Source organism: Varanus komodoensis, unplaced genomic scaffold (assembly GCF_004798865.1).
Source record: "Varanus komodoensis strain SLA01 unplaced genomic scaffold, ASM479886v1 scaffold3, whole genome shotgun sequence".
NCBI lineage: Eukaryota > Metazoa > Chordata > Lepidosauria > Squamata > Varanidae > Varanus > Varanus komodoensis.
In genome coordinates, this window is record NW_025335761.1 from 39,628,179 (window position 1) to 39,650,658 (window position 22,480).

The window sequence follows — 22,480 nt, forward strand, 5'->3', positions numbered from 1 at the left end:
CTTAGGCTTAGTTATATGGTAAAGGTGTGAGAAGGTCACTCAAAGGTATACTTTCTACAGAAAACAAAACCCCACACTCCCCAAAGATGCCCAAATGTTTCAAATACATTATTTTCTACTGAATTCCATGGATATTTTATCCTCTTTTCCATTATTTAGTCTGTCTTCTTTTCTTCTTTTAAGAAATAATACAAGTAGGTTTGTAGCTATTTCCACTAATTGTGTGAAATGCTGAAAAATACAGCATACATCCGCATTGAAAGCATTATTCCAAAAATGCCAATAGCATATGCTATTAGGTGCAGCACAGCACACAATTAGCAGGAATAATTTCCCTCTCCTTTGCTGTTTAATTGAACATCATTTATCACAGCTGAGGATTCTGCCTTTAAGTAACTACATGTGAAACTTAATGAATGCAACCTTCAATCAGATATGCTTTAGATTTAACCTTAGGCTACTTAATATTCTTGTCAAACCTGATGTAAATTGTAGTACAAACAAACCCCTTTTCTGCTTTGATTGCAGATTTTAAAGGACAGCTACTTTCTTAACTGCTTAAAGACTCACTTTGATACGATTACTGATAGGCCCAAGATCAAAGGGTAATTTTGATTTCTGCCTTTTCCATGTGAACATTTTGGTTTGTTTTTTTTCCTCTACAAAGTGATTCACTTCATGACACTGCAAGAGGTTCCAATAAGAGACACATGTACCTATTATTTCACTAGGAAGAGTGTGACAGTGGCAGCAACGTAGGGGTTGGCATCCTGGTGCCCCATCAGCCCTGACCACTGGCCATGTTGGCTGAGTCTTATGGTAAATGTAGTCAAATACAGCTGGAAGGCACCATATTGCCTATTCAAGCTGTACAGCAAAGGTTCTGACTATCCGAATGCTTCAAAATCATTTTTTTAAACTCTTAAACTGACCACACAATCAACATCACCCAATACAGAGAGTGTGTGTGCACATGTGCTCTGTACTGCTGCAGAAGTAATATTTTGTATTTGCTAACCAAGGGGGATCTGCAGAAGGCTGTGCTCCCCCTTCCACTTCTTCCTATCACATTAATTCTTTCTATGGTTTACTGTAGTGTACTATATCATCTGCAACCATGGTGAATACTAGTTAGGTTAATCCTCATAATAAGACTGAAACCAGAAAACCTGTTGGCGTGAGTAGCAGCACTGGAAATAAAATTTTACAGGATGCTCATAGCATACCATGAGGATATCTGGACAAGAAAAAAAGACTCTGTAACTTTACATATGGACTGGGCAGAAATGGACAGACCAAATCAAACTTTATCTTGGGTTTATTTACTTATTCACTTATTGTTCAGCATATGCTCTCAGAACAGTTTACAAATAACTGCTTCTGTCCTGAATCCTCTAAAGAGAACTCTATAGAAAAATTTCCCTGGCATTATTCTGCATCTACAGAACAAAAGAAATGTGTGAATGATTTCATTCTGTAGTCCATGAGGATGAAGGTAAACATGGCAAAATTAATGCCACAACACTGTAAGATTCCTTTTGAACAGAAGGATGTCTGTAGCAATCCAATTAACGAATTAGTGCAAATCAAAGGGCAAGGGCTTTTCATTGCTGATATCAAGTGAATACTATTTTCATTTCACTGATCTTTTCCTTTTTTAGAATTGCTTTTAAACATTGCTCAATTTGGGAGATTTACTTTCTTTTAATCTTGCTTTTTCACATTTTAATTGAATATGAAACTGATTGACAATTATGCTTAAAGGATTGTCAGTCCAGCCATGGAAGATTTAAAAATTAAAAGAGTATGCTCAGAAGAACCATACATTACACAAATATTTCCCCTCCCTTATGTAAGTTAGAAAAGCCAAGAACAAAAGCTATGCAAAAACAACTGTCTTCATTGCACATTAGGTTCCACTGTAATATATCTAATATCTAATGTTTTGGATACTCCATAATTATGAAATGTAAATGAGACAGCTACATAAATTAGCAGAAACTAAAACTACAGATAGTAACAATTACTTTTGTAGTAGGGAGAAAACAAAACTCCCCATGTACAAGATTATGCATAAGTATTCATAATGCTACATTGTGGTAGGCCTTATCCATGGAAATCTAGGGACTAAAATGGGAACTGCCAAACTAACAGAATATACTCATTTATATGTCTGAATGTTCACATAATTTTGAACTGATTTTGTCTTAAAAGCAGGTAAATATAAATGCTGCATACTTATGAGCACACTCACACACACTCTCTCTCTATCTGTCCCTAGTTCACAATGGGTTCAGGGAAAACAATTTTTTAAAAACAAAATGTTTATCATTCTGACCTCCTCAGAAGTCAGTCAAGTAAAATATTAACTATAAGGTAAAAAGCAATGAGGATTAAGCATATTCAGTCAACCTAACTAGACCTTGTCTGTATGTTATGCAGATTGCTTATGCAAGCATTGTCTTACTGTCATTGGTCTGGCTCTCTTATCAGTTCTCCTGTTCTGACAGTTCTGGATCTTCCTTTCCTTTAGGATCCAAGCTTCTTTTCTTCCTTCTTTTTTGCTCTTCTTTCTGTATCTCTGCCACTCTATACTTTCAGGGGTGCGGTGGAGTGGACAAGTTGTTTTAGGATTTAATTTTTAATTTTCTCTCTCCCAAATTCCAACCAATCAGGAGGCTAGTTAATTGTTCATTTCTGCAAGCTAAGTCCCTAGTCCCCAAATTAAAAACCTTTTTTCTTTTATCCTATGAACTTTTGTAGAACTTCATAATCTCAAGGCTACCTGGCCCCTACACTACACCCCAAACCAAGAATGAGCAACTTTGGAAGGCCTGGGGATTTTTTTTTACCCCCGTCTACATAAGCTACGGTCCTACTAAACACAAAGTCAATTCTGTTCCTTCATAATGATTTGTTAGGGAATACATGCTGTACTAAAAGGAAACTTAATTTGAATTCATGAATACAATCATACTTTTTCTAGATCAGATCAAGTCAGAACTTTCCCAGCAAGCAAAAATAATAAAACTGAGGCTGCTGTACTTTGGGCACATCATGAGACTGCAAGACTCACTGGAGAAGACAACCATGCCAAAGAAAGTTGAAAGCAGAAAAAGAAGAGGAAGACCAAATATGAGATGGATCATTTCCATCAAAGAAGCCACAGTCTTGAGTTTACAAGAGCTCAGCAAGGCTGTCAAGGACAAAGGATTTTGGAGGGCATTCAATCAAAGGGTCGCCATAAGTCAGAGCCAACTTGACAGCACATAACAACAAAAAGATGCATTTTCCCATATTATATAAATTACATTATTGATGTTAGTAGCATTCCAAAAACTGCAGAACAAGTTAGTCTAAATACTAAAATCTGAACTCACGCCTGTCTCCACTTCTAATTGTTTATTTACTAAATTGCACTATTAAGCATTTTTGTAAGTTTTTTGAGTAATAGGAAGATCCTGAAATCATGTATTACAGAGATTAACAATTACCACAACACCAAAAGCAATTAAATTTAGAATGCGGGTGGGTGGGGGAACTTTAGTCATATAATTACTTGAATGAGATATGCTGATGGTTGGTAGAGATGGAACGGTGGAAATTTTAAAAGAGAGATTGCTACTTGTGGTATATAGGCTCATTCCACTGCTGCCATCTCTGGTAAACAGATTTTGCAGGCTCTTGCATCGTTCCAAAAACTTGCAATGCCTGTTTGATTACAGGCAAGAGTGAGACAAATGAAATGCATATACACCATGGGAAGCAATGCTTTTCTCACAATGCTTTCATCTTTCTCAAAACTACTGTCTGTCTCTAGTCTAAGAAAATCAGTGATATTTCTCCAAAAATCTTAAAAGATTTACAGGGATGTGCATGAATGCAGCTGACTGGATTTCCATTTCCGTTCCACTTCTTGTAGCAAAATATTTTAGCGGTAGGATAAAAGCCACGCCCAACCATCCTGATATGAGTGCGAAAATGAGGCAGTTAATGATACATTTAGGTGACTGGGGAAAGAAATAAAATTAAAACATCTAAAAATTCTACAGCACAAATCTCTTCATTGTTCTTGGCACCAATTCCTCCCTCAATTGATTTTATTTTTCCAGCATGTTTTTCCCCATCATATACCTATGCATAGCTGCAAAATTAACTGGAATAGTTAAGAGTATTTAAGTTAATAATGGCCAATATTATTTTGTTTTTCAAAATTTTCATGTACCTGAATGTTAGTTCCAGTTGGTTTTGTTAGCAGAATGGGCATTCCCTGTATGGCACCTCATACAAAACAGATCTGAATTAATACTCTTGTGCTGTTGTATTGGAACATATAGTTTCATTGCTTTGAAATTTGCACTCTTACTATTATTACATTGCATTTATATCTCACGCTTCTTCTTGCAAGGAACTCAAGATGGCTTACATAGTTCCATTTTACCCTTACTAGCCTGTGAGGTTCAGTAAAGTTGTTGGTTTTTTGTTTTTTTTTTTTACGGCATTGTGCTGTTCGCTTTTATGTATTTTATTTACTTTTTAAAATTGTGTAAACCTTCCTGGAATCTTTTTTGATGACATGTGCTATATGATATGCTATGATAAAATATGGTAAGCACACTCTCTTTAAATAAATAAAAGTATTCAGTGTTAGAAGCCGAATTCTGTTGTGCCTGATAAACTTCATGTGTATTAATAGCAATCTCATTTCTCCAAGTGCACTATCAAGTCGGGAAAATATCACCCCCACAAGAAAGACATATCAGCAAGCTGGAAGGGATCCAGACATTGTAGAAATACAAACATTCTTTGGGAAACAACATCCATGAAGAGTGGGGGAACCAAGACAGCCCAGTGACGACTGAGGGCAGTCTCCAGCACTGTCACTTTGCTTCCGCTAGAAACCTGTTGTGCTACTTTATGCAGCTGGCATACAAAGAGAGGTTGCTCACTCCAGTGGTACATAAATTGCATGTGTGGAGTGGCAGTGCCCAGTTCTGCCTTGGTAGGGCTCACTGACAGCTGTGGGATGGGAACTGTTGGTTGCACGGACTAGGGACTGCCCCACTTGGACAATTCCTAGTCAGAACCGCTCCATGGCATTGCTAGCTGATGGCAGGGTGGAGAAAATGAATACCACTGATTCCATGCCAGGGTATTGCTATTCTGCTAGAAATCATGGAGCAGCAATGCAGACATTTGATGGCCATTTTTTTGCAACGGGTTCACTTTATGATAACATCCAGTTTGGCCCTGGGATTCCCTTTTAGCATACACACAACCAGGGCTAACCCTACCATTCAGGAGAGTGAGGCAGCCCCCTCAAACAGCAGATGCAAGGTGTTGTTGAGCAGTGCTAGTTAAATTCAGTTATTTTTTGTGTCATAGCACCAGCCTTGTACTGCCTAAGCTAGCCTGTTTCTCTCCAGTGTAATGTAGAATAGTATGATCATCAGTGTTGAAGAAAGATGCAACTGCTTATCTAGTAAGCTTCTGAACATCCAATGTGAGATGAGTGCCACCGGGTCCTTTACCTCAAGCAGCAAAATATCCTGTGTTGGCCCAGCACCTAGCAACAAACTCAGGCTTACCTCGCTACTGTGTGAAACCCTTTTAGCAGCCTTGACCAAAGGCAGGCCTACATTTTCTGATCATCCACCCACCCCAGTACACTGCAACGTAGAACCATCATCACCAAGGATGCAACAGAAGAGAAACAAGATGGACAGTGCATGTTTAAGGCAGCAGCTATTCATTTTCCGTAAGGTCTGGTCTAATGTCCAGTCAATCCTAGCCTCTTAATGGGTGCATACATTGGTCTGTACACCTAAAAATATATATTGTGAATGGAGGGAACACATGTTTTCATTTAAAGCTTCTCTAGGATACATTTGGCATATGCAATAAGCAAAGCACCCTTCTGACACATCAAAAATATACAGGCTCTTCAAAAACCCAACTTCACATTCCTTCAAATTAGAGGAAAACAACATGTTTGTGAAACATATGGTTATGGGATATAAAAGAGAAAGTGGTGAAACAAGCAAAACTAGCTATGAGAGAGTTAGCAATCAAAGATGTAACAAGATCCCATGGGGACATTTCTGTAATGTTTGTATGCAAATACAGAAAGCACAATACTCAGAATATATGAAATCAAAGTTGTATTTTAACAGTCTCCCCCCCCCCAAACAAAGCAAAACATGCTGTTAATACAGTGTGCAGTATAATCAAGGCATTTAGATAACAAAATCCCTAGCTCCATTCCAGTTCTAAACACCATGAATACTAAATGCTTGTAGTTTAAAAATAAAATTCTGATGTTCACTTTTTTGCCCTGTATATCAATGACCACAACTCATTTTTAATTGGCACAAAGCTTATTTTCAGGGAGAGTTTTTTTAACTTGCTTTGGAGAACTGATATCATTTACAGATAAATCTCATAATTAGACAGCATTAAGTGTCAGAAAAAGATTTCAGGCCATCTTCTGACATTTACCATCTTTTTTCTGCATGGCTTCTGAGTTAGCAGTGAGATAAACAACTCTCTCTAAGTGAGGGATCCTGGGCTACAGACCAGTACCAGTCTGTGGCCTGTTAGGAACCAAGCCGCCCAGCAGGAGGTGAGCGGCAGAGAAGTGAGCAAAGCCACTCCCCAGGGTCAGCCCCACCACAGACCACCAGGCCCCAGACCCTCACAAGGAGCACGCAACCCAGATCTCCTGTTCCTCCTCTCCTGTTCCTACGAGAGCGCAAGCCCTGCTGTGGACTGCGTGTGCACAGGACCCGCACTCCCCTAGGAGCAGGAACCTCTCAGCCAGGAAGGGGCATGCAGGAGCACACACTGCGTTCTTGCGTGGCCGAGCGGGGGCTGATGGTGGCAGAGGATGAGGGGACCCGTTCCCACCGCTCCAGGTCAATGGGTGCCCACTCGGTTGGACAAAACACCGTGGCAGGGCATGTGCCACAAACCCAAGAGCTGCCCACAGGTGCTGGCAAAGCATGAGGCATCCTGGCACATGCCAGCAGGCAGCCATGCACCAGAGGAAGCTCTGCATGCTTCTCACGGGCAGATGGGCAATGGCTGCTGCGAACTACTGGGGCTGGCGAGGAGGGCAGCGCTCTTACCAGGTCCCGATGAGGAGCGCCACTGCCGTTTCTCATGGGAGCGCGAACCCCACCGCAAACCATACATGTGAGGAATCCAGGCTGCGCACTCCTGAGAATCCAGTGCCCAAGTGGAACCGAGGCAGCAGTGCCAGTGCTGACATTATTACAATGTAATAATGATAGAAATAAAGCGCACAATAAATGTAATTGCTTGAATCATCCCGAAACCACCGCCACCCTGGTCCGTGGAAAATTGTCTTCCACAAAACTGGTCCTTGGTGCCAAAAAGATTGGGAATCAGTTCTCTAAGTGATTCATGAATGAGGAAATGAGTATTAAAATAGAGAAACTGCAGACAGCAAAAACTTATTAAATGCTGCCTTCTACCCTAAAGTCCTATCTCAGTCTAGATTCCATTATGCCTCCAACCTTTCAACAAGAAAAGAAGTTACTCCATCTCTTATCCACTTAAAAATGTCTGGGTTGGTCAGGTGTTTTACCTTATGCAGACACAGCTGTTAGCAAAGCACCCTTACTACTTGCTACATTCACTTTCAGAACGCTGCTGAAACTGGCAGTTTCTCACCAAGTTAATTCCTTGCAATGCATAATATGTAGATTATCTTATTCATTCTCTCACTGTGCATTTCCCTCCTCCCCATTCCATTTCATTGGCTGTAGCTGGGTGTGGGGGAGAGATGGAGGGAAGAGCGAGAGCACATGCATGCCCTGTGTGTGTATTTGAGAGGAAAATGCTTAGCATAATGACAACAGTATATGAAGTAGGTTGCACTATGGAGGCTAAGGAAAGAAACTGACATGGGACTGCCATTTCCACCAGCAGCTCCACATTTCTAATAATGTGCTGTTCTGCAGCAGATCAGTGGAAATGGAACTTTTACTGCCTACTCAATAAAACAGGGTTGAACTGACCAGGGAAATTAAAAGAATTTTGTTGCCAATGAATGTGGCCTAATAAACTCACCTTTCTTCTCTTGGTAAACATCATCAAGGTGTTGCTCCAGCTTTTCTATTCGATCCATGAGATTTTGGTGCTCATTCTCTTTGCTCAAGGTTAGCTGCTTCAGTTGCTCCCGGCTCTGCAACAGGTGATGCCGGAGCTTCTTTTCCTTAGCCCCTCTCTCCTTCACTTCTTCACTCAACCATCGCAGTTTAGTCTATGAAAAATGGTATTTGCTTAATACTTAGAGGAAAGAGGATTATTACAGTGCTCTTCAGCTGTAGTTCCACAGCAAACTTCTACCAAATTCATTATGAGTTAGAAGTCAGGAAGATTTTGCAGTTGTAGTTCTGTCAGTACTCCTCATTCTTCCCTGCACTCTCCATTTCCCACATACACACACTCCTCCTGTAAACATTTTCTAGTTTTAGCTCCTTAGTTTCCTCTCATGGAAAGGCAGGTTTAAAAACACAAAACACAGTGAATCTCAGTAACGTGGGACCTCAGTGTCGCAATTATTATTTCATGTCAAGAGCTGAATCCAAAGACAGTTATGAATCTATATTACAGATGAAATATGGGGGATTCCATAATCTAACAAAACCTATCTATATGCATATTACATCTCTCAGTTCACCCATGTAAGCACTAGCACATGATGCATAGATAAATCCAGCAACTGGCAATGCTTCTGCCCTGCAGCTATATCATCAAAAAGTGATCAATACTTCTGGCTTTGAAGGAAGCTATCACCAATTTAAGGTATTTGCACGTTGACTTTCCAAAGCTTAGGGGAGCTTCTGGAAAACTTATTTTAACCACAGCACTTAAGAAAGCCTAGAAAATTATTAGAAGGTCAATGTTGTACATGAACAAACAAACAGCCATACAAAGAAAAAAAGCCAAACACTTTTTGAAACAAATAAGTTTCACATCCCCTACAGAAAGTAGAGAAAGAAGATCAGCCATGAATCTCATCAAAGAGCTCCACTTCAGGTTATCAATGTATTACACTGATTGCTGAATGTTGCTTTGAAGAGATTGTCAGAAGACAAGGCTTCTGGCTCAACAGGCATTTTTTTCCCTGTAGAAACACTCATATTTCTGATCTAATAAGGATGTTCCCAAACATTTTTGGTTGATTGTTTGCTCAGAGGAGGCACCTTCCACTTACAGTAGGGCTTTTTTACATTTGACATTCATGGTAGAGTGGCAGACAGAGTACACTGTTTTGAAGAATACAATGAGTATTTCTGACAGATGATGATGATGATGATGATGATGATGATGATGATTATAACATTTCTATGCCGCCCCTTGCCGAAGACCTCGGGGCGGCTTACAACACCATAAAATACATTGAAATACAATAGAACATAATAAATTACCATTAAATACAAAAATACAAAAAATACAGAGTTACAAATATAATAATATAAAATTAAAATTATCAGTATAAAATAAGTAAATAAATAATATAGGAGGAGAAAAGAGAAGGAAGAAGAAGCTTGTAGACCTTAAATAGAATGCCTATTTGCATTTCAGAATTTTTTATCAACTTCCTCCTCCTCCTCATCATCATCATTTGTGCACTGGTGCCTTTGATTTCAAGACATATCCTCTTGTCTATGTGATGTCACATTTATTTCTAGAACTAAGTTAACTGATACAGTAATTATACTTGCAACACATGCTACCTTTTACCTTTTATAGTCTTTATTGTGGAAGATTTTGGCTGACTTGTGAGTAAAAGACAAAGAAGAATGCTCAGAATAATGAGCAATAAGGAATACATGCAAATAACTAGTACTAGTTTCTCATAATGTGCCAAAGCTGAGAATAGTCTCATTGTTTTTAATGTATATATCACCAGTGTGAACTTTTTGGATGGAAAAACCTAATCAAGAGCAACGTCTACAGACCCCTAGCTGGCCTTGCACTGGTTATCAAGACCCAGGGGCAGAAAGAAAACAGTTACCAATTCAATTCTGCAAACATGTTTTATTTTATTTTGGTTTTTTGGACTTTTATCCCACCTCATCCTAAACAGGAAAGGCTACTAGAATACATAGGAACTACAGCAGTTCTTGTGCTTCTATTTGTGTAGAAGTTTCCATGAAACTGCATAACAGAACAGACATTTCTTTGAAAAGTCATGCAGACAATTCACAACACAAGTCAAAAGACTAATGAATTAGAAATGCTAAGAAGCTGGGCAACAAAGAACCCTCAAAGTAACTCTGCAATTTATTCATTACTGTCAAAGCAGCTTAAGAGGGGAAGGGGGTATCCTGCAACAAAAGAGGTTATCAGTAGCTTTTAAAGAAAAAGAGTTACGTAAAGTTAACATATGGACCTAATCCTAGCTGTTTTGAGTAGTCTGTGGTTGTTTTTAAATAATGAAAATAGTTTCCACAAGTATTTCAAAGTACTAAAGTGATTACAGATGTTCAAATCACATTTTAAAATCATTACCTTAAAAAGAAAGCTTTTGCTTTGTACTCCATTACTCACATCTAAATACCTTATATTTCAAATATAACCCTATTCAGACCTTTGATCAAATGTGTGACAGTTTAAAATGGGAAGAGTGTGTCCTGCTCACAATGTCCCTGTGTACCAGCTCCACTTTAAACTTATAGCTAAATGCAGTTAGAAGCTTCTTCATGATCAAGACCCCTGAAGTAGACCTGGTGAACATATAGTCTTCGGCAAATTTAAAAGAACTTCTTAATATGTACTGGAGTTCTGGGCTAGCATAGACATTGAATCACTGTATTTTTAATATTGATCTTTGAACCAAAGGCAAAATAAAAGTAAGTTTTTAAAATGGGCCCTATGTAGACATACACATTGCAGTGCTCCAAACACGGCTCAGGGGCAAAGCACGCCCCAGGTTCAATCCCTAGCATATTGGGGAAAAGCTCCTGCTTCAAACCCTGGAGAGCAGCTGCTCTATTGACAATACTGGACAACATGCACCCAAGGTCTGACTCAGTAGAAGCCAGCTTCCTGTCTTCCTATGATTCCAAGCTGAAGGTAGTCAGGAGATGGGGAGAAGAGCACATGTACGTGTGTGCGCGCGCGTGTGCACATACCTACAAGAAGTATTGCAGTGCGAAGTGCTCCTCCCTATGCAGGATTCCATCTAGCCAATTATGCAATGTATAGACAAAGTGAAAAGGAATGTGTTTTTCTTTTTCTCTTATAATACTAGGGCCTGGGGTCTTTATATCAAAACTGACTGGTGGGAGATCTAGGACAGATAAGGGAAGTGCTTCTTCATGCAACACTTAAGCCATGGTATTCACTGCCATGAGATGTAGTGATGGCCATCAATTTCATGGCTTCATACGTAGACTGAACAAATTCATGGAGGAAAGGGCTATCATTGACTACTAGGTCTGGATGGCAGTGTGCTACCTCCAGGATTACAGGCAATATGCCTGCGAACACCAGTTGCTGGAGACCTTAAGCAAGAGGGTACCCATCCTTCTTGAGTGATCCTGTTGACAGCTGTGTGAATAGGATGAGGAACCTGAGGGGCTCTTGGTTTGATCCAACATGGTTCTTCTTATGTTGTCTGTGTCCTGCAGCCTGTCAGCATGCTTAGTTGTCAGAGGACTGTTTATGTGGGTGGTTGTCATCTTAAGAGTTCTTTCCTAATGATTTTTCAACTCCTGGAAACAGTGGGTTCCTCCAAAGCACGCTGTTACTCCCTCTTGTTTCTTAATGTCCCCTCATCAAAACCCAGTAGCTGAATTCACTACTAAAGGGAGTGGACTGTTATATAAATGCACTGCCACAGGTAAGCGGGTTGGGGTCACCAGAAAATCCTTTCTTGAGAAAAGGAAGATTGTATGCAAATGTTAAAAGAATGAAGTACAGTGGTACCTTGGATCATGAACTTAGTCTGGTCCAGGACTCTGGTAGTGACCCAAATTGGTCGTGAGCCAAGTTAAATTTCCCCATAAGGTTCAATGTAAATAAGGTTAATCCGTTCTGTAACCATTTTTTAAATCAGAAAAAGGTGAAGCAAAGTGACAACAACAAAGATTGTGGCCATCCCCCACCCCCACCCCAAGCACAAGCACAAGCGTGGCCATCTCCCCGCCCCCCCAGCACAACCAAGATTGCATCTGTCATCCCTGCACGCGCCCGTCATTCCTGCACGCGCTGGGGGGTGGGGGGGAGAGACGGGCGTGATTGCGGGTGCAATGGGGGAGGGAGAGATGGGCACAAATGATGTGCAGGGGGTGGGGAGATGGCTGCGATCGCAGTTCTGTTCGTGCAGGGAAGGGGTGCCTGATCAGAGGCGCGCTCCTGCAGGAAAGACAGGCGGAATCTCAGCCATACCCCCCACGGATCCCGTCTTTCCTGCAGCAGCGCGCCTCTGATCATGCACCCCTTCCCTGCACGAAAGCAACTGGGATAGTGGCCATCTCTCCACTCGGGGGGGGGGGGGGGGGGGGGGAGATGGCTGCGATCTTGGTCACCACCCAAAGCGGTGTTCGTGACCCAAGTCAAAATTTTTCAGAAATTTTTGCTCGTGACCCAATTTGTTCATGAACCAAGGTGTTCGTGAGATGAGGTACCAGTGTAACTGTTTTGATCTTAGCCACAAGAACAAATATTCTGTCTTATCTTACTTAAGAATCTAGGCTAACTTATGCAGCTAATGAAAGGATCATTTCCAATTTCAGGTAGAAGATCACATATTTGAACAGTCTTCTACTTCTAACTTGACCCAAGAAACATAGTGTGACAGAAAAGAGGTTCAGACCCAGCCTTCCAATAGCACAAAAGGCAGAAATGCACATGTTAAAATGACAATTAATATATGCATATAGCATCTTGTTGGTAATTTTAACAATAAAATACTCATGTTAACAGAAAACTCACATTTACTTTACACTGAAAAACTGCTTGCTTGGTCCCACTGCATGTGTTCCAATTTACCACAAGCAGTGTACAATGTATGCATAATTGCTTTGTGATTGCATATCTATAAACCCATTGCAGCTAAATTGAATATTCATGGATATGGTTGCACCATCACAGTTTCACAAACATTGAAACTGAAATTATCACAAACATTTAATTAGTTCAGTCTGTGTGCAAGAACAAATACCTCCAGAAAGGAGAGTGCTTGTATGCTAAGCCATCATACTTTTCATTTATTTCTCATGTGTGATTAATGTCCTTCTTATACTAAAACATTTTATACAGGGACCATATTTAGGCTCAAAATGGTTTTTGTTTTTTTTAGCAAAGCACAAATACTTTTACGCATTCACCAGCACCTTCCATTCCTCGACATATTCTGCGCCGCCAGCTAGAGCTCCTCATGCTTCACTGGTGGCTCCCAAACTTCAAGGAGATTGCTGGGGACTGCTTTAGGAATGTGGACAGCAGAAACTCTACAGGATGCATGGGACTTGCCACATGGCCCTCTAAATTTCAGGAAATGTCTCTGGGCTCTTTAAAGTGTTATCTGTAAATGCAAGGAACTCAGGCGATGAGAAAACTGGTGAGCAAAACCGTATTTCTTGAAAACCGATTATTAAGGCTGTTTGGTTTTTGGGTGCAAATGTGACAAACTACAGTATTTCTAAAGGGCCCTTCATTTCAAGACTCACCTATTAATAACTAAGAAAGGATTCAACTGGCAGATTTATGAATCAATTACTACATGCCCTCTGAAAGGTCCTCTTGATACTTGCTGCCTAGAATTTCAGCATCAACAATCTGAATAGTGAGTCTGTTTCCTCTTCAACCCCTGCACTCCAATTCAAACGCTTATCTCCACTATTTATAGTGATATTCACTGTTCCTCCTTGCACATTACATAAGTAGCCTATCAATAACTACAGGCAATCCTGCTAATAAACAAATGCTATTTTGCCCAAATCAGTTGGTCAACTTTTCTCCCCGCATTGTGACAGCAATATACCATAAGGACAAATCTTGTTTCATGAAACAGAAAATGCCTTTCAGATCATGAGATACAATTAAGACAATTGAAAGATATGAAATGAGGTTGCTTAACAAAGTTGCCAAAGCAAAAAACAGTGATTAGAAGTTTACAGCCACCTGTTTGATCTGTTAAGATGAAATAAAGAAATCAAAGCTTAGAGTCATGATGCATTAGGTTCTGTATGACCCAGTTCACACCATGAAAACCTACAGTTTGTTAACCATGGATTCTCGGGAGGAAGCAGCAGCAAGTGGACTTGCTCCCTACTACTTGGCCACATCTGATAGGTTAAACAAGCCAGAGACAAACTCTCTCTGGATTGTTCCCTGTGAAGTCTGTGGGCTGTTTCATCAAATAAACTGGGTTTATGAGTCTTAAAATTTTTCTAAGCATATGTGAATTCAATGCAATGAAGTTCGAGATTTCAGAAAATAGGAGTAAAAGGAGAACTTTTCAAAACTTCTTAAAATATTTGGAAAATACAATGCTGCTCATTCTCCTTAACATGGTAAGAAATGGGTCTATGCTGTGTACCTACACACTCTCTCCTACTTGCTCATGAATTTCCTGTCCTTTGATGTTGGCATATATCCATAGCTGAACATACTGCAGCAATATGTCTGCACCAGTGTTTTCAGTAGTCATGTCCAGGACCAAATTACATCTGGCAAATGAGGTTAAAAGCGAGTTTGCAAATGAGGGTTTGGAGCTAACCATGGCTAGTGAAAAAACTGATGGAAATGTAATACAGCGCTGTAGTTAGTTTCGAATATGGAAAGATGGAAGAAAGAGAGGGAAATGAGAAGAAAGAAACAAAGAAGAAATATCCGTTAGGGTAAGCCCAAGATACATGATAGAGTGTTCCAAATTATGCATGGTGGGGATAAGAAAGAAGGGATGACATTTTTCTTTCTCTCATAATATTTCAGCAAAGGGTCATCCCTTTGAAATTGATTGGTAGAATACTGAGGACAGATAAAAGGAGAGATTCATAGAATAATCTTTCTTAACAGTATGTTCTGTACAGTATAGAAGCACCCATCACACTTTTGTCTTTTTAAATATCAGAGTACTCTATCTGTAAGACTGAGGCATGCCTTCACCAAAATTGCGCAGTGACATGTTGTGCCAGTCTCCTGAGTATTCTCATATAAGCACTGTCATGGTCATCTGATTCATTCAGGTTAAAAGACATAGCTAAATTTTAGCTTAATCTTTAAAAATCAGTACTTACCTTTGTTTCTGCTAACCAGCGATGAGGGTCATTCTGTATACCAGGTGTAACTGAAATTGGCTAAATTAAATGTAAAAATAAGCAGATGAATAAATCAATAAATAGAGATATGGATTATGCACAAGACTGGTTAAGCATTTTCACTAAAATGCCTATTTTTAAATTGTACTGGTTCAACCACTTTGCTGGATCTCCAAAAAATCCTATGGCAGTGCAGACAGCATCCTGTGGCCATAGGATTGCACTGTATAGGGCAAGGGTACTCAAACTACAGCCCGGGGGCCAGATCCGGCCCACCATGCCCATTTATGCGGCCCGCCATGCCCATTTGGAGCCGCTGCGGCCGCCGCTGCCCACCTCGCCCCACACATGGGTTGGCGGCAGTTTGCTCACTTGGAGAAAACGATCTCCAAGCAAGCAAGCTGCTGCCTCGTGCGCCCGCCTCGCGATGCGTGACTGTCCCCGCCTCGTCTCGCCCCACGTGCCCGCCAGCGCCTCGCCCCACGCCACACCCCCATCTCAGTGCACACATCCGCATGTGCCGCCCCCGCCCCCTCGCCGGCATGCGTGCACCACTGGCACCAACTTTCCGACCCACGCCCAGCACTGGCACCTTTCAACTGGCCCCCTGGTGAAAAAGTTTGAGGACCCCTGGTCTAGGGGTTCAGTTTCAAATTTCATCAATATCCTTCTACTTGTCTGCCATTTCCACAGCATTAATTACAGTTTAAAATTTAGAAAGTGCTGGCTTTTCAAAGACTATTTGTCAGAAAATTTTTACAAATAACAACAAACTTCCCCTGTTCAAAAAACTGCAAAGCAAAGGATCAAAACTAAGACATTGTCAGTATCTTTTGAGTGTTTACTTGCATCTTCCCAAACTTCAACAAACTTCTTTGGGTGGCAACTCATTCATCCAACTGGTAATTTTGTTGTGAAGCTTTAGAAATGCAAGATACTGCACAAGACTTATATAATAAAAATTGAAACTGGTTAGGCTAGGCAAATCTGTCAAACTAGATTTTGCCTCGTATTTCCCCAATGCTAAATTTGTTCTGTGCCAATTCCACGTAGAATGACATTTTTCCCTCTGTCAGCATGAAAAATGAATTAAAATATTCATTTGCATATGTATTTTCTTTTCAAATGTACTACTTTTAAAAGCCATTTTCCCAGGGAATAAAGCAGGGATTCCCAAGCTTTTTGGATCCAAGGGGCTTATCGGGAAATTTCAGAAACTGCTGTGGGCACCATCACAAAATGCCTAATCAGTGAATTGCTGCTTTGGCATCTACCTGTCATGTCTATTGATCTTAGGCTACATCTTTTTTCAAGTCTAATGGTCACTGCAACATGTCTTTAATAAGGGATCTCTAATTTGACTATTGCTGGTAGAACAATATAACTAATGTTTCTTTGAAAAATTTATGTCTCTAAGTAGCTTCTTTTTAGGAGCAGATTATTACACAAAAAAATTTCATACTGGAACAGTCTACAGTATTTACAGATGTCTTACCAATGTGGGAATTAACAAATGTTCTGTATAAATGGACTCTCAGCACCTTTTTGACAGCTAAAGGACTGATATTACTGGAAAGATAAGCATTGCTCCTCCTCTGATGCAAAGGACTGAGGAACTTACAAGGCTTTCAGTATTTGAACAAGTTAGTATCTGAACTGGAGAACCCTTTGCCAATGCCACAGAAGGTATTCATGGAGGCTATGAAGCCTGAGCTTCAGAAAAATGGCACCACATTTGGAACTCCTGAAATAAAATATTGCTATATGTGTTTTCAAATATACACATTTTTGCATGCAAATGTACATTCTTTGTACGCTTTCTTTTTCCAAACTGCATAGCAAACTACAGAAATGTATGGATCACAGTGCAAAATGCACTCCAGTTCGTGGTTTGATAAGAAAAGTTTGAATTGGGGAAGTTCACATTGAAATGCAAACCAAACTCATTTCTCATCCATCACCAGAACTGGTCAACATTCGCTTTGTAGAAAACAGTGGGATTTTTCTCTCTTTTAGAAAATTCAATAAATATTTAATATTAAAAATAATATGTTATCTTCATGATTTGCTAAAGCAGCAGGGCATATTTTAAATGCCCTGGAGTTAGAAATCCAGGCATCATCTTGACACACAGCATGAACAGGTTATGGCTATAACTCCCTGCTTCAAAATACGAATATTATTTAGTAGGGGAGTTAATGTAGAGTAGCAAACTATGCTGCTCTCACCAGGCCAACATGATATAATACGAAATATGGAAGTCTATGACTAGGCAAAAATAATAGGATGCCATTCTGGCTTCTGGTGATGGCACTTTTTCTACCAGGGTGGGTACACAAGAACTGCATCAGATTTCTGCTGAAGTAGTAAGAGGCCACACTTGTGCATGTACCCACACATACCCCATGCACACAAACTTGCATACAGACATGGCTCATGCAGTACAGACACCCCACTCATGCACACACACACCCTGCTCATTCACTCAAATCCAACTCTTGCTGCAGGCAGTTTCAGAGGCCCGGTATCTCCTCTGATCTGATAAAAACAACACACACCCAGAAACCTCAGTTCTCAAACCACCCTAAACCACCTCTGGTCACTGCACCTACAAAGGATGTTATATTGCTGGGAATAATGCATAATAGGGCAAATAAAGCTGGAGCAAGCCCTCTCTAGGGAAAGGCTGCAACGTCTGAGACTGTTTGCCTTGGAACGAGACATTACAGAGGTGTATGCTTTTATGTATGATGGTGAACCAAGTGGATAGAGAGGCATTTTTCTCCTTCTGTCCTTCCTAATCCTTCCCTGCTGAGGGCCTTGGGGGCTGCCAGACAGAGCTTTCTCACATCCCTAATTTACACAAATATTAGATGGGATTGTAATTTTTTTCTTAACTGTACTAGTATATACTGCAGGCAGGGGAATGCTCACTTCAATACTCACTACATAACTTTTATGCATATAGAATACCAGACATCAGGAAAAAGAACACTACGGTAATTCAACTCTTAAATTTTTGAACAAATAAATAAAATAAATAAAATTATTATTGATATGCCAGTTCTGTATATGACTTAGTTTTTTTTGTTAATTGTGAAGCTTTCGGTCATGTAATCCTCACCCTACAGCCTTAAACTTCACCACTTCATCTACTGTTTATTTCTACAAATTAGGTTTAAGAATGCAGGCATTATTACCCATAAGGTAGACTGAAATTACTTATTAGCATGGATGCTTCAACAGAGTCCTGCACTGAGCAGGGTTTTGGACCCAATGACCTTGTTGGCCTGTTCCAATTCTGCTATCCTATGATTCTATGAATGCTTAAAATGGACAAGGCCATTTTTAAAAATGTAGAAGATTAGCAAGCAAACCTGTTTCATAAAATGCCCACACCAAGAGGGAATGAAGCCAGCAGCCATGCATGAAGTAGCTCTTGCATGCACCTGGACAACTAAGCTCATATGAGGCCTTTCTAACCAAAAGAGGTTAGGTGAGGTGGGTGGATACTAGAGATCAGGCTTTTGGTGGGGCTGCTCCAATCTCCTTATCTCTCCTCCAAAATACCCCAGAGTTAGATGGCCAAAAGTGGCCAACTATTGGAAATTCTTCTCTTGCCTCTATGTTTGGGGGCTTACAGACATCTCCACAGGATTACACCCAGTTTTAAAAATGTTCCAGTGCATTTTAGGTCCTTCCACTGCTGTTATCAGGTCCTATTCATTTTACCTTGGGTTTATTCTGTGTCTGTTTTGTTTCAGATGCTATGTTTTGTTGTCCTTAATAGTTTATCTTTTCATTTTTATTTTGTGAACTTCCCAAAGCAGTCTTGTTGAAATTTAGTAAGCAAATAAAATAAACAAACAAAATAAAAGCCCATGTTCATTTAGTAAATGAACAAGAATAAAATCTGATGCTAAGTACAAATGTATAATTACTGTGAATTTTTCCACTGAATCCCTCGAAAGGACTTCACAAGCTGCATCAATTTCATTTCCTATCATAGAAAGGATGGATTCCTGTTCATTTTGAAGACACTGTAGTTGATCATGAAGCTGTAATCTGACTTCTTCTATCCTCCTTAGGTGGTCATCTTCACTACTTATCCTTTTGTTCTTTAAAAAAAGGAAAGAAAAAGATCAAAAATTATCATTAAATGAATGGAAATTTCCACTCTTAATGTTAAACTCTACATTTGTAAGAGCAAAAGAAAGCACAACAGAGAAACATAACTAAGCTTTTCTGGAGGAAGGGGAGCATTAAGGGGGCGATTAATGTAGTTTACTTGTCATAGGTAGTAAGTGAACTTGCCATTCCAAAAAAAACAACAACTAAGCTTGCAATGGAATATATGTATTCTGATGTCAGAATCACATTAAGTCAATAAAAACATAACCAATAAAGTGTGTAGAAGATATTTTAACAGCTGTATGTGCAAATCCATGTAAACCATATAGTACATCTGTGTATCTCATTCAAAAGAACTGCTCTGCCTACTCTGCAGAAAGACCACAAGGTGTTGTTAGTTGGACTTAACTGAAAATTGTTTCCAGAAAGAGCAACTCTGTCCCCAGAACTTTAATTATACTTACTAAATACAAATCTAACAGACTGAAGATGGCAGAGGTTTCTCCCTCAAATTAGCAACTCGTTTTCTCCTAGATTCCTTCAAGTTGAAGGCCACCATCAACATGTTTACCAACAAGGTAAGCACTCTACTTGCAGTGCCAGATGCTGCTATACATTGCACAGCTGCTTGACAGGCTATGCAGAAGGAAGGAAACACTAACTGCCTATTTCTCTCAATATACATAAAGTCAGGCCCAAAGTTGATCTAATACCAAATTTCTGCACATTTTCACAGTACTACCTCTCCCTTCCTTCAGATCTTTCCACAAAATTCACAAGACCTATGTGGTCTTGGTTTCTTCTTCTAGTCTTCACTCTTATCTGTGTCCAGGCTTTAAGTGATGGCATTTGTCTTCATTCTTCCTGCCTGCCCACAGCGCTCTCATTTCCACCCACTGCTGTCTGTGTTAGATTGTAGCTGCAACTGCATACAGATTTTTGCAGGCATATGTTACAGATAATTCCCAACATATAGAAAATTGACATTCACATATGAATGATGACAATGCAGAAAAAAGCAATCACCTCTCCAAAAACTTGAAAAATACATACCAATGAACGTTGGCAGTAACCTCAACAAAATTTTCAACAACTAGTGTTATGTCCAAAAAAGTACAGTTCTGAACTTTCTGCTTTCAGATTTTTGTGAAATGCATCTAGAACTAACAGCTTGCATATGTGAATGCAAGCATTCCTTGAATTTTAGCCACTCACAGCAATATATCCATATTGATTACTGAGGCACTTCAATAATCAATAGTCCCTGCCCTCCATGGGAATACCCCCACACAGTTGACTAGGAAGGGAACTCAGAAGACCAACAATAAGCAGTGGTTTGTCTGTTGCCATCCGACTCAGCCAACACCACCACTTGAGTTTGCACTGTGCACTGACCAACCAGATCTGCCCCAGGATGGCAGGGCAGACCAGAGTGAAGATTTTTCCTCTTTTGCCTAGTTCAGGGGAATAAACAGATCCTGATCCAGCATCATGCCATATGTTTTTTCAAGATGGGAACTTGTGTGTAGAAGCAAGGATCTTTTTCAAGATGCTTCCATGCCATTCAAAATAGCTCAAGTGAAAGATGCAGAAACTCGCTCCCCCAGATAAAACATCCATGCTAACTGCTCTAACTTTTCTGTGTGCTCTGTTCTATGATATACCCATTCAGTTTCAATGGCCCATGTATGATGGGTAACAATCACAAATCTAAAAGGCATCAGAATTTTAGTAAAACAGTATCAGGTGCTGAGCTGCAATATTTTATTATGTGCTGGAGATGTTTTTCACATGAGTTGTTGGAATCTGTTATGACAAGGCATGTAATGACTCTGAAATGATGAATTATGAAAACTCTTTATAGTTCTGGCATTGCATTTACATTTTATATGCAATATTTCAAATGCTTTTCAAAAAGCTGTTTTAAAGAAAAAGCTTTCCCACATTCATAAAACTCAGAGAAAGCCTCAAACCTACAGAACTTTAACTATGAATTAAAATTAGGAGCAAAGCATTACATTAACACATATGATAGACTGGTTTACAATAAAATATTTGGCCAGCTACCTGTAGACTTAGGGCAACTAAGACTGGTCCAAGTGTAGATACAAAGCCACCAGATACTTTTCTCTTATCTGGAGAAAAGACAGGTTGCTTACCTATAACCATAGTTCTTCAAAAGGTTATCTGTGTATCACACAAGGTCAAGATCTTCTCTTGCTGATACCAGAGTGTAGGACACGGAATAATCAATTCAAGGTGTGACAACCCAGATTCAGGCTCGATATCAGGAAAAGCTTCCTCACTGTCAGAGCAATGCAACAGTGGAAACAGCTGCCTAGATGAGCTTTTATTAGTTGAGGAACTTTTGGCAGAACGCTGGCCAACTGTCCTGATGCATGTCCTGATCAGGTTCCTACCCATTCCCTCAGTTCCTTGAGACCTTTCATTGTGGCCTGGGAACCAAGAGAAAATGTGGCAGCACCACTGACATTGAGGTGGCACCAACTAGCAATAGTCAGTACCAACATCACATCAGCACTGACACTGAAGAAGGGACAATGTGTGGGCTGTACAAATGCACAGATAGCCACTCAAAGAACTACAGCTGCTCATAAGCAACCTACCTCTCTTTATGGCCTCTGTGAATCACAGAGAAAGAAAGTATGAGAAAGAAGCTGACTCACCAGAGGTGAGCTGGTGCCATTGGAGTAAGGATTAAACGACCTCACAGCCAAAAGAGTAGTCCGCTCAAGCTTAAACTTCCAGTCACTACTGTTTAATAAGCATAAATAGAGTTGGCCATCACAGCTGGAAGACACTGAACTGGTGACACCTCAACTGGAAAGAGCTGTAACCTGGGTGTTGAGCTCCAGTTCAGCAATCTTGTAAGCCAGTGGCATCCACAATGCAAAGAGACTTGCAAATCTTTGCAAGACTTCCTAGAGCACACGAAAAGTTGCTGAAATAAACAGACTTGTAGAAAAAGCCAAAGCCTACCACATGTCAAAGGAATGCTATGTAGATTCCAGTGGCAAAGAAGGTGA

The 22,480-nt window shown here is 40.1% G+C and overlaps 1 protein-coding gene across 5 annotated transcripts in view; it reads right to left on the reverse strand.

Annotated features, from left to right (window-relative positions):
- Positions 1-22,480, reverse strand: part of CEP128 (centrosomal protein 128) — a 210,333-nt gene that overhangs the window by 117,145 nt on the left and 70,708 nt on the right. For 4 of the 5 annotated variants that reach the window (XM_044436403.1, XM_044436402.1, XM_044436400.1 and 1 more), the window contains 3 exons: positions 19,244-19,420; positions 15,282-15,341; positions 8,095-8,287 (listed from right to left, as the gene is read on the reverse strand). In XM_044436403.1, the coding sequence (XP_044292338.1) occupies positions 8,095-8,287; positions 15,282-15,341; positions 19,244-19,420 (430 nt within the window). Of the gene's footprint in view, positions 1-8,094; positions 8,288-12,962; positions 13,565-15,281; positions 15,342-19,243; positions 19,421-22,480 lie in introns of those variants that run through there. The other variant, XM_044436404.1, reaches the window with a different exon arrangement.